The 12536-nt window shown below is 39.8% G+C and overlaps 1 protein-coding gene across 1 annotated transcript in view; it reads left to right on the top strand.

The window, feature by feature from the left end:
* The window catches only part of DNAAF9 (dynein axonemal assembly factor 9), a 2711795-nt gene that overhangs the window by 916031 nt on the left and 1783228 nt on the right, over positions 1-12536 (top strand). Inside the window, exon 15 of the mRNA XM_044064082.1 lies at positions 2757-2801. Coding sequence (XP_043920017.1) covers positions 2757-2801 — 45 coding nt within the window. The remainder of the gene's footprint in view (positions 1-2756; positions 2802-12536) is intronic.

The raw sequence follows: 12536 nt of genomic DNA, 5'->3' as shown, positions 1-12536 counted from the left end.
CTAGTCCATCTTGAAAAGAGATCATTACATTTCAGAGGATGTCTCAGGTCAGGTCCAGACTATACTATTTACAGTCTTAACAGACTGTCCTATTATATGAGAATCATCAAGGGTTTCACTCCTATCTCTGTCTAACCCCAGAGAGGGCTAATGCAACCAATTTGTGACTGTGCCTTTGCTCCCTTAGGGCACCTGAATGGTGTTGCTGAACAGGATAGATGACTCTGGCATGTCAGCATTTGGGATCCACAAAAGATACTCTTCAATTTTATTCAGGTGAGCATCACTTCTAAGTGCTATTTCTTTAATGTCCAGAGTTTTTACTAGGTTGATGGTCTTTGTGGCCAAAGCTTTGCTGAAGTATCTTCTGGTGTTTTGTGTCACTGAAGGAATGAGTCCTGGAAGCCCCATACAAGATTTCATGGAGGCTTGTGAAAGGAAAGATTATGGCCTAGCAGTGACTTGCCAGGCAGTTTCTTGAAGTGGGTTCTTTATCTCTGTCTTCTCTTGAAAATATCCCATCATTTATGGGACTTAATCATCTTTAGTGACAGGCTTGTATATTTCAGTTAGAATTTGCTGGCTTGACAACTTTGAAGTTTGACTCATGGAAAATTATTCTTTCATATTTCATGACAAAATTTTGGAGATTCAGACCTTGTCTATAAGAAGTCATGCATGGATATTCACAAGAGTGAGTATTTCCTTAAGATAGTTCCGCATTTATTACTAAGAGATGTCAGAATTATTCTTAAACAACTTCCATCCTTTTCCCTCCAGTTTTCTGTCTCTGTAAATAAAAAGAGTACTTTGTACTTTGGCAGTGCATCACCAGCTCAAGATCTTTCTGAACTGATTGCATAAATTTAAGAAGACAAAACAGTTTAGAATCTTTGTCTTGGGGATGGAAGGATTAACACTTATCCAGCAAACTATATGCCAGTGGATAACAAAATGTATTATTTGTTGCCATAAGGCAGTGAATTGTCTTGTTGGGGAATTCTGCTGTAAATGGTCACTCTTCTAATAGGATGGCTGCTTCTACTGCTTGCTCTGGAAATCTTTGTATTGCAGGCATGTGTGCTCACATTGGTTACTATGTTGTTGGTTCATAAAGAATTATGGCTTGGATTTAAGCCTCCTTTGATACTTCATTGTTTCTGGATATGGCCTTCAAAGCTTCCTTATGGTCACCTCCCAACTTCTGTCTTGGGTGTTATACTTACTTTAATTCTTCCCAGTCATAGAATTCTTCCTAGTCATAGGCCCACCAAGAAGATTTCTCTCATGTCAGGTGCACAGATACTTCATTACTATACAAGAGGATTTGTAAGAGGACCCTGCTTGTTGAGATCTAATATAGCAATAACCCACGCCTGGGTGTGGGTAATGCTAAATTTACCCACGGTTGGCGTGGTTTGGTCCCGAGGGCGAAGCCCGAGGGACCAAACAAAGCCAACCGTGGGTAAATTTAGCATTACCCACACCCAGAAGTGGGTTATTGTTATTATACCATGACGTTACTTAAGAAAAGAAACTGTTACTTTTCTTAAATAATGGCATAGTATAATGCCTGTTTACTGCCCTTCCGCAGATGTCTGGCATCCATGTAGTTCTGATGTACCGCGCCGCGCAGTACATCAGAGCTGTAGCAAAACGGAGAAAGCAAGATCTCCGTTGCTTTTTTCGCTATGTTAAATGAGTTTAACATAGCGAGACAGTTTAAAATAAGCAACGGACATCTCCGTTGCTTATTTTAACTGTCTCGCTATGTTAAACTCATTTAACATAGCGAGACACTAAAAAGCAACGGAGATCTTGCTTTCTCCGTTGCTTTTAAAACACTGTCTCGCTATGTTAAATGGGTTTAACATATTAGGCAGCTTTAAAATAAGCAATGGAGATCTCCGTTGCTTATTTTAAAGCTGTCTCGTATGTTAAACCCATTTAACATAGCGAGACAGTGTTTAAACGAAGTTATACTAATGGAAAAAGTCCGGCGATCGGACCTTTTCCATTAGTATAACTCGATTTACAGCGGGCACGCTGGCCAATCAGCGTGCACGTTTTGGGGGGGGTCATGGTATAATAACTGTTTTCTCCATTTTGCTACTATGATTAGAGATCTGTGTCAGCTGGGAATATATATATATATATATATATATATATATATATATATATGTAGTGTGTATGTGTGTGTGTATATATATATATCTATATAAGTAGGCATGTGTGTGTATGTATACATACAATGCTCTCCCTGTACAGCATGTGACAGCACAAGTACCTGCAGTAGGGGGTATGTGCTCCCAAGGAGAAAAACATTTGAATTGAGAGCGGAAAGAAGGATGCCCTAGTTTTAAGTCTGTTGAGGGGGGGTAATTCACAAACCCACTTATATGGTAAGACATATATTTGTAATGTACAGTAGATGCCAACATAGTTTTTCCTCGTATGTTACCTAGTACTCCACTTGTGATAGTCAATTGTCTGCATTGTTTGAGTTTGCTTTGCAGGCATTTATTCATCTGTCTTGTAGGAGGTCTTTTTCTTTCTCCTTGTATTTACTTTTTCATATGCCTTTTCTGTCATCAGTTTTTATATGGCTAAGAATATAAACATGCAAATTGTTTTGCAAAATTAATACATTTAGAGAAATTCAGAAAAAAATGGAAGTAAAATAAATGCTGCAGTGCATATATAACATTACATATTAAAAGAGCTAATTTAACTTAAATGTTTGTATTTTTAAATAGCTCAAAAGCAGCCTTCCATATTTCTGCAGTCGATATGCAAGGGCGGTGAGTAACAATGACTTCATTTTGCTTCTGTGCATGTATTCTAGAAGGAGATTTTGTTGTTAAATCTGAACACAGATTATGCCATAAGGGTTTTGACCCAGTAGTTTTTAAGGGAATGCTCAGTATGCAGTTTCATATTTTGAATTTGTATCTACTATTCCAATCAGTTATCCAGTGCTGTTCAGTCATATCTGCCTCCTAAAGGAACTCCATGAACAGATGATTCCATCCACAGAGTTTACTGTTGTGCAAAAAAAAAAAATGCTTTAGTTTTTTTTTTTTTAACACAAAGATATTCCTCACAACATTTGCAATCAAAACACCATCCGTCCATTGTCAAGTCCTACCACTAAACTATTTCTCTTCTGTGTCTGGAAGGTACACTTTTCTTTGGTCTTTAGAGGAATTTTAATTGGAGAAACCTTGTCTTTAGCTTTTTAACTAATGACCATTTTCCAAAGGACTGTACCTTAATTTCTGTTTTATGCCTAAATGTGTACAAAGAGTAAAAGTTTCACCTTCATCTTTAAAACATGCTCTTTTTAGGCCTGGACTGACAGCATCTTTATATATTTATGTTTTTGATAGCTTTTGTTGATTTTATTTTAAGAGTACTCAAAGCTGTACATTTTTTGTTATAGCTGACAGTTCTGCAAAGCATTTTACGAAGGCTATTCTGGCCTGAATTCCAGCATAACTTCAAATAATATTTCTGTTGTGATTCAAGATATGTTTATGAAAATCTTCAGGACAGCACCTCTCAACAATCCCTATTTAATTTTGTTTTGTAAAGCCTACTAACTTTTAGGGAAAATAGACAACAACATCTCAAGTATGTTCATGCTTGTCAGAGCATATAAAATATGGGTGTTTTACTATAGCATGTAAAGCCTACTAACTTTTAGGGAAAATAGACAGCAGCATCTCAAATTTGTGCATGCTTGTTAAAGCATATAAAATATGGGTGTTTTACTGTAGCATGTAAAATTATAGAAAATATTTCTATTTCCTAGAAAATAGTGTTCATCATGTTTAGATCCCACAAGAACACAAGAGTGATATAGTTTGGATACATGCTGAATTTGTCAGCCTAATAAATGCAAAATGTACATCCAAATGGCTTTACTATGGGTGGTAATCCTAAAAGTAAATTGTAAGTTCTCCATAAATGTACAAAGTATTTCAACAAAATTCTAAGAATAATATATCTTGATCCACATGTACAAAATGCACTTAGCTGGTAATGTTAGAAAGAGAGATACACAACTTGATATTTACTTAATGCATTTTATTGCACATATCTAAACTAGGGAAGAGTCATATGTTCAGTAACAAAGGAACTCTGTTCAGGAGAAGTTAATATTTTTTTCTGATAAAATGCAGAGAATTTTCATTTCTGATGTAGTGCAACTCAGTAAAGACATTCTAAGCCATTACTGGACTGAACTTACTGAAAAGAAGTTGAGCACAGCATCCGCGATGAAAACTTGAGTATAATGAGACTGTGGCAGTAAAGGCATATAAATTAAAGACATTGGGGCCTGTCTTTGAAAGCCTTTATCCCTTTCCCCATTTGAGATGCATTATGAAACTTGTAGGTAATCACAGCATTATGTTCAGCTGTACCTAAAACTCCAGTTCAGAGCTTCTAGTACAGCATATCTGAATTTTACACAGAGCTTTTCTTACCTGAAAGCATGGCATTATAGACATGGCCTGTTGCAGCTGAAACAAATGAAATATTAGGAGTTTTACTTCTGATCTAATACCAGTTAAGTAAAGAGTATTTGGAGCTATTCCTGTGTTCTGCATGCTGATCAGAAGGTCAAAATGCAAAATATCTGTGACAGGAGCACCTCTAAATTTACTTATTTAGTGCCTGTCTGGAAAAGACCATATCTCAGCCCCCTTTGAGGTTTTATTATTAATCTTTCAGGGTTAACAGCAGGATGATTGACAACAAAAACTAAAAAAAGTTCTTATCCTATCCTTAGGAGTGTCAGCAGCCCTATGCTGAAGGCATGTTAACTGTGACATGTTGCAAATGAAAGAATACTTTTTCTGGTAAAAATATAGATGGTTTTTACTTTTGATGTAGTGGTAACTCAAATAATTATTCTAAGCCATTGATCTGAAGCTATCAGTTTTCATGTTGTCCTCAATGATGGGTTCAGTTCCGATCCCTTGGAACTGACTTGACTTCTTGCTAAAACTCGTGGCAATCAAAAACTGTCGAGCCTCCCCCTCTACCCATAGTGCAACTGGTTCATTACTCCAGGTCTTGTTTGCCGCTATATGCTTCAGACATATTTTGTGCCTACTCTTGAGCGTTCCAGATAAGTGTTTCTTCTGTAATCTTTTACCTAGTATTCTTTCCCTGTTTTTAGTCAAATCTTACTTTTCTGCATCTGTCGCAGCCCTTTTTGCTGTTTACCTCCTTTTTATTCATACTTTGTGTACTTCTTATGTATTATTGCTAGTACTTTACCTATCCTTTGGCTATCCTTTGATAGCTCCCTTTTTACCATTGCTGGTGTTCCCCTTTTCTTCTATACGTAAGTCTATATAAAAAAAAGTCTCTATCTTTTCACTATCCCTTCTTGTCGTAGTTGTGTGTGTGTGAATTTTTGCATGTGTGTGTGTAGACTGTGGCTTTTCTACCTTCCTGCTTTACTAGCAGAGAAAAGAAAGGAGAAAGTGAAAACCCTGTGGGGTTTAAGAGATGTGCAAAGTGCTCTCACAAGATCCGGTATTCGGACCAGCACTCACTTTCTGTTTTTTGTCTAGGACCCTATGATTGACAAGAAGACTGCCCCATTTGTCATTCTTTTAGCCATCGGGTTCCAGTGGAGTGTAAAAACAAGTTGATTTTGAAGGGGCTGTTACTTTCCTCCTTCAGTGAGGCCATTTACAGTGCCTAGGTCCATGTATTCCCCATCCATCAACTATTTCCTAGATAGGCTTCCTTAACCTTTCCTGGACCGTCCTCCTTCTCCAATGAAATCCACCCATTCTTCCAGAAGTTTCACTGAAGAAGAGCTGGAAAGGGTTGTAAAGAAGATACTCTTGGTGCAAGGAGTTGCTTGTTCTTCTAGGCCTCCTACCCAGATGAATCAAGGTCCTTCTACTTCAACCCCTCCATGCACCTTTCCTCCTCTGACTTTTGTGGTAAATTCAGAGCCCTTGGTTTTGAGTTGTCCGGCGCCAACTGTCTCTTCGAAAGTTGTCTTCTTCATTGTTGCCATTTGCATCCCTGAGTTCTCTGGCATGCTTAAAACTGGAGACCTGCTGGAGCTGTACCTGTCCTCTCGGTTCCAAGGAGTTTTTAGTAGACCAAAACTTTTTTGGAGTCATATCTTCTCCTCAGAGCCTTGGCACGAATCAACTTGGCTCCAGCTTCTGCCTCAGGAAGGATCTCCCCAAGTCGGGGGGGAGAGTGCGGTGCTATGTTCTGCTTTTTCAGGCATGGACTCTGTTCCTACCATGGGTGGATCAGTTTTCAAGGCAGTGGAGGGGGCCTTGTCTGTTCCAAGACAACAGTTGGTTAAACCCCCCACCCCCCCAGGAACAGCCTTCAAGTCACTCCTTGCACCAGAATCTCATCCACTCCATCCAGCTGGGCAGAGGGTGTCAAGGTCTCAGGAACACCCACATTTGGCAACGTCCTTTTCCCATACCTCCGCAGAACATCCCATGGAGGAGTTTCATCAGAAGAGAAAGTATAAGAGCAAATACATTGATTCCCCTGAAAAATCATACACTTAGGAAACAGATTTCGAGGAAGCGAAGGATTCCACTGATCACCTCCTGATGATATCTCCTTTGGAGACATCCTGGAAATTTTGAAACAGAGAGGTGGTTGGCAATCCAACAGTCCTACATCAGAGGAATCTTTCAACTTGCTGTTCTTTGGCACCCTACCTTCTACCTCCTGGGTGACCTGGCCCACTGTTGAGCTCATTGAATTGATCTCTCAGCAGGCATGGAAGGCCCCCGATTCTACTGGCCATTACCCTTGAGACCAGACAAGATCATAACTGCGCCCTCGGACCAACCCTTCTGGATCAAGGGTTTACCAGTAGGTGCTCAGGTCATGGCAGCAGCCACCATAAAGAAACTGACAGATGAAAGTTCCTCTATTCATCCTCCTAATAGAGAGTCTGGGAATGATGGATAGGATAGAGACGTGAGTTTACACTTCATTGACCTTTTCCTTATGATCATTGAATTACCTGGCACATTTTACAAGGTTGCAGTGGGATCTGATTATCCTCTCAAGAGTTGTTTCTGACCAGGTTTGAGATTCCATAACTTCTCAGTTGGCCACCCTGACCTCCATTTCTAACCCATCCATGAGGCTGATTTATCATGCAGCCAAAGAGATGACAAGAGCTATCGGTTCAGGCTTAACCTTAAGGAGGGCATGCCTGGATGTGTTTGTGTGACTTCGCGGAACCCTTCAAGTCTACTTTCATCAGTGCTCCCTTTGACGGCATGTTCTTGTTTGGAGCCAAAGAAAAAGACACATTCGCTATGTATGAAAAGAATGAAAAGACTCTTTCTGCAGTTGGGCATGCATTTTCCCACTCCTCAGAGACCTTGAGAAACCAGCGCACTGGTGGAAAAATGTAGTTCAAAAAGTCCCAAGGTTCCTTTCCCTGCACACATAGTGACAGCTCCCCCAGGGGCAGAGGGGGGAGCTCCAATGGTAGACTCTGCCCTCGCAGTAGAGGGTATCCATTCTTAGATTCATTCTTTGGTAAACCTTTCCAGCACTCCTGAAAGGAGGCCTGAGTGCCCTCTTCTGGAGGCAGTTGGGGGTCGCTTTTCCCTGTACTAGAGAGCGTGGCTACAAATCACTTCAGACAAATGGGTGCAGGGAATTATATCCAGAGGTTATATTATTCCTTTCTCACTAACTCTCACCCCATTACAAAAAAATCCCGGATATTCCACCCAGTCAGAGGGATCAAGCAGCGTTAGAAATAGAAAAGCCAGTCATCCAAGAGGTCCCCCCAGACTAGATAGGATCCAGAATTTACTCAAGGTTCTTTTTAGTGTCAAAAAAGACAGGCGACTGGAGATCTATTCTAGATCTCAGCAAACTGAACAAATTGGTTCGTTGAACCAAATTACATATGGTCATGGTTCAGTCCATTCTTCTGTTTGTGGAAAAGGATGGATGTGCTCCATAGATCTCCAGGATGCTTACTATCACATAAAAATGCACAGGTGATCCAGGAGATTCTTATTCTTCCAGCTGAGAGCCAGTCACTACCAATTCAGAGTACTACACTTTGGTCTTACCACAGCCCCCAGGGTGTTCACCAAATGCATGGCAGTAGTATCACCAAATGCATGGTAGTAGTATCGGCTTTCTTGAGAATGGCGTGGATTCAAAGTGTTTCCATGCCTAGATGACTGGCTCCTCACTGTCACAACCAGGCATTGTAGAAGCCAGACAAAAAGTTCTTCAAAGTGCTCCTCCTTGGGAATAGCTGTCAACTACGAAAAATGTCACCTAGATTCAACCCAAGTCCTAGCATTTATAGGTGCCATTTTAAACACAAAAATCACCATAGCATTTTTTCTCCACAAAGACTATGGACAATTCAGACACAAATTTCGAGCATAATCAGCAAGAACAAAGTGCCAACCAAACTAATCTTCCAAGCATTGGGCTCCATGGCAGCATCAGTAACTCTTGTGCCCCTGACCAGGTACCATATGCATATTCTTCAGGGGTTACTTGCGGCACAGTGGTGAATACATACCCATCCCATGTCCACACCAATTTCCATCACCGACATTTGCAAGAAAGATTTAATGTGGTGGACTCATTCAGATAAAATTCTACAAGGACCTCCTTTTTCTCCCCCTCAGCCCAAGACTCTAGTAACTATGCCGCCTCTCTGCTGGGGTATTAGGAGGCATTGCAATGGAAAGACAGTCCAAGGCACTTGGTCCCCAATAGAGGCCTCGTTACACATCAGTGTTCTAGTGATAAGGGCAGTGCTGTTAGCGTTGCCAGCCTTTCAGTATGCTTTCCCCTCCAGAACAATTGGAATTCATACAGACAACATGTCAGTAGTCTGGTATAGCAACCAACAAGTAAGAACCAGGTCTTATCCACTGTGTCGAGAAACCCTCAGAGTGTGGCAATGGGCAATCTCATCAAACCCCTTTCTTATTGCAGTGCACATTCCTGGGTAGTCCAGGAATGTGCATTGCAATAAGAAAGCGGTTTGATGAGATTGTCCATTGCCACACTCTGAGGGCAATGGGCAATCTCATCAAACCGCTTTCTTATTGCAGTGCACATTCCTGGGTAGTCCAGTGTGATAGCAGACAGATTAAGCACGTCTGTTTTTCTACCTCATGAATGGTCCCTCAATCAGTATTTCTAAGAGAATTTTTCAGTCATGGGGCCAGCCTTAGTGTGATCTATTTCCCTCTCCCCAAACAACAAATGCAGCAGCTATTTTGCCCTGATCGCGCCAATGAGGGAAGACCCGAGGGATGCTCTTCTCTACGATTGGCCCCCTGGTGTCCTTTACGCCTTTCCACCAGTACCTTTAATTCACAAATTTCTTCATAAAGCCAACACGTTGAAGAGCAAAATCATCATCATATCCTCCTTTTGGCTTCAACAGATTTGGTTTCCCTTCCTTTGGCCTCACCTAATCAAACAACCTTGGATACTGGATTCAATTCTAGATCTCCTGTCCCACCCAACAGGCATGGTACATCCCAGCATTCACAATCCCAAGCTGATGGCTTGGTATCTCCACTTCCAATAGTAGTCATATATCCAATGCCCTCTTTCCTTGTTCGGCACATTCTACTGCCGTCTCATAAACCTTCCACTCGAAATCTGTATTCTAGCAAATGGAAAACGTTTGTATATTAGGCCATGCAGAATAACATTGACCCCTTTTCAACCCCAGTTCATGAAATCCTGAAATTCTTGGCATTCCTTTTTGAGAGTGGAGCCTCTGCCTCCACCATTAAAGTTCAACTAGCAGCCATCTCCAACTTCTATATTGGTTTCAGTAACTCTTCTATGGACTCTCACAAACTCTGAAAGTTCTTCTTAAGAGGTACATTTCTGTTAAGACCTCCCTTGGCTCATTCCATGAGGGCTGTAGCTACATCAGCGGTGTTTCAAGCTAGAGCATCCATGCATGACATATGCCCAGCAGCACCATGGCTAACCCCCATACCTTTATCATAAATTACAAATTGGATATGGTCTCCATGGGTAGAGCATTATTTGGCTCAATGGTGCTTAGGAATATCCTTCCTTAGTCCGTCCAGGAAATAAGGTAGCTAGGGACTCTGTCCCATCCATTGAGGATAACATGAAAATCAACAACTTCAGATAAAGAAGTTATGTACTCACTGTAACGTTCCATCTGAGTTGTCAATTTTCATGTATCCTCAACTCCTCACCCTCCATCCCCCTACTTACTTCTTTTGGAAGAACTGGTGATTTCTACCTTATCTCAGTCTGGATGATTATTTTTTCTTCCTCTGCTTATTTTATCAGCAAACTCAATCTGAGGTAACACAATAGTTGTATTGTGGGAAGAGAGGGTGCCTTGAGAGTTTTTGGTTGCCACGAGCTTTACCAAGTGGCCGAGTTGGTTCCAAGAGATCTGAACCAAACCCATCCATTGAGAATAAATGAAAATTGACAACTCAGATGGAATGTTATAGTGAGTGCATAACTTTTTTCTGTAGTCACTGTTCTGAACAGAAATTAAGCACAGTGCCCACATTGAAAACTAAGTTTAATGCAGAATGTCATACTCCAGTGGTAAAGGCATATGAACTAAGCCACTGCTGTCTGTATTTGAAAGACTATATCTCTGCCCCTCCTATTGACATTTCATTATGAAACCTTTAGGAAGTAACAACAGGATGATCTGCTACAGAATAATCTGGTACTGTATGCAGGGCTTTTAATTTTATTTAAATAACAACTTAGTACATAAGTATTCTATACCACAATTGTGTTATTTATATATATATATATATATATATATATATATATATATATATATATATATATATATATATATATTGAGTAGAAGTTGGTTGCAACACTTTCATGGAAACATGGCATATTGCAAGATGCTAAACTGTACTGTGAACACATTTAAACATACTGATGTTGTGCCTGGGTGTAAAATATCTTAACTCAGTCCCGCTCAGAGATTTTATTATGAACTTTTCATGTAGTAACAATGGGATGATCAGCTGAAAAAGTGATTTAAGATTCATATTTTACTCTCATATGTTTCTGTGAAGTACTACACTGAACCTGATAATACTGTATTAGTTTCTCAAACATTTGGCATGTTAGCTATGTATGCATGTTGCATATAAAAAAGATGGATTTTTACTTCTGATAAAATGACAGTTCAGTACAGAAGTATTTTAGTAAGTTCAGCACAGCTCTATAGATGAAAACCTAGTGTGATGTAGAACACTATACTGTGGTAGTAATGGTAGATATATACCAAAGTCTGTAGTGCCTGTCTATGAAAGACTGTATCTCAGACCCGCTTTCAGATTTCATTGAAACTTTGCTACAGAATACACAAAAGACTGGAATTTCACTGCAGCTTAATATTGAATTTGAGCCCTCCACCTGAACTGAACAAAACCTTGACATTATATTCATGGCCTGTAACAAGAAAAATAATATTTTACTGATAGTAAAATGTGGAGGAATTTACTTATTATGTAATGAGAACTAAGTGCGCATATATTCTGGGCATTAGCTTCACACAGACTTTTGCACTGAGGCTGACTAGTCTCCAGATGGAAACCAGACATTCTACTAGACTTTGACAACAGCAGCTCTGTGAAGTGATGGATTTGTTTGTTATTTATACAAGTCCATATGCCATTTCCCAGAAGGCTTTTCACAATAAACATGTCAGGGAAATCTAATAAGGTACTTTTGGAACAAATCACACTTTTAAGAAAGCCAGTCTGTCCCAAAAGACTTCACTGCATTTCCTTCCTCATTTACATGACAACATATGGATTGTAGGCTTAACCTTGTATGAATAACAGAAATGTTGCTCTTCTTATTTTGTGAGGACTTAATGCACATGTATTCTGGACATTCATTTCACCTGGCCATGTGAGTTGAATTTAGATAGCCACCCTGGTGGAAATCAGTACCAGTCTGTGACAACAAAAGCCATCTGAGACTCTGTGTTTTACAGTGTCATGTAAGTGGACATTATGTTGGTTTCATTGAGGCATTTTGCAATAAAAAGCTAATGGAATACTGATAAATTACTTAAGAGCAAAACTCACTCAATGCCATTCTAACAACAAGGATTTAATTATATCTCAATCTTGATTTGCAGAGTGCCTCCTGCCTTTGTTAATACACAGCAAAAGAAATTTTGCCATAGCTGATCAAGTAAAAATGTTTGCTTCTCATCAAATGAGAATTTGATTAACTATATCCTGGCCATTTGTTTCACCCAGCCTTACAAGCAGTGATGAAACAGAACCCAGATGAACACTGTGTACAGTGCCAGATTGTGACAACCAGCCTCTCTAAAGTGATGGATTTGTTAGCTGTTTGTAATAGGCTGTATGTCAGTATCTGTTTGACAGCTTACAATGAAAAATTTAAGGACTTTTTATAAGATAGTTTATACGAAACACCCTCAAGAATACCATTATCACCCCAAGGCTTTCACTTCA

Source organism: Protopterus annectens, chromosome 2.part2, assembly GCF_019279795.1.
Source record: "Protopterus annectens isolate FY-2018-M chromosome 2.part2, PAN1.0, whole genome shotgun sequence".
Taxonomy (NCBI): Eukaryota; Metazoa; Chordata; order Ceratodontiformes; family Protopteridae; genus Protopterus; species Protopterus annectens.
Note: the sequence above shows the minus strand (reverse complement) of the source record. Positions and strands in the feature narration are given on the sequence as shown.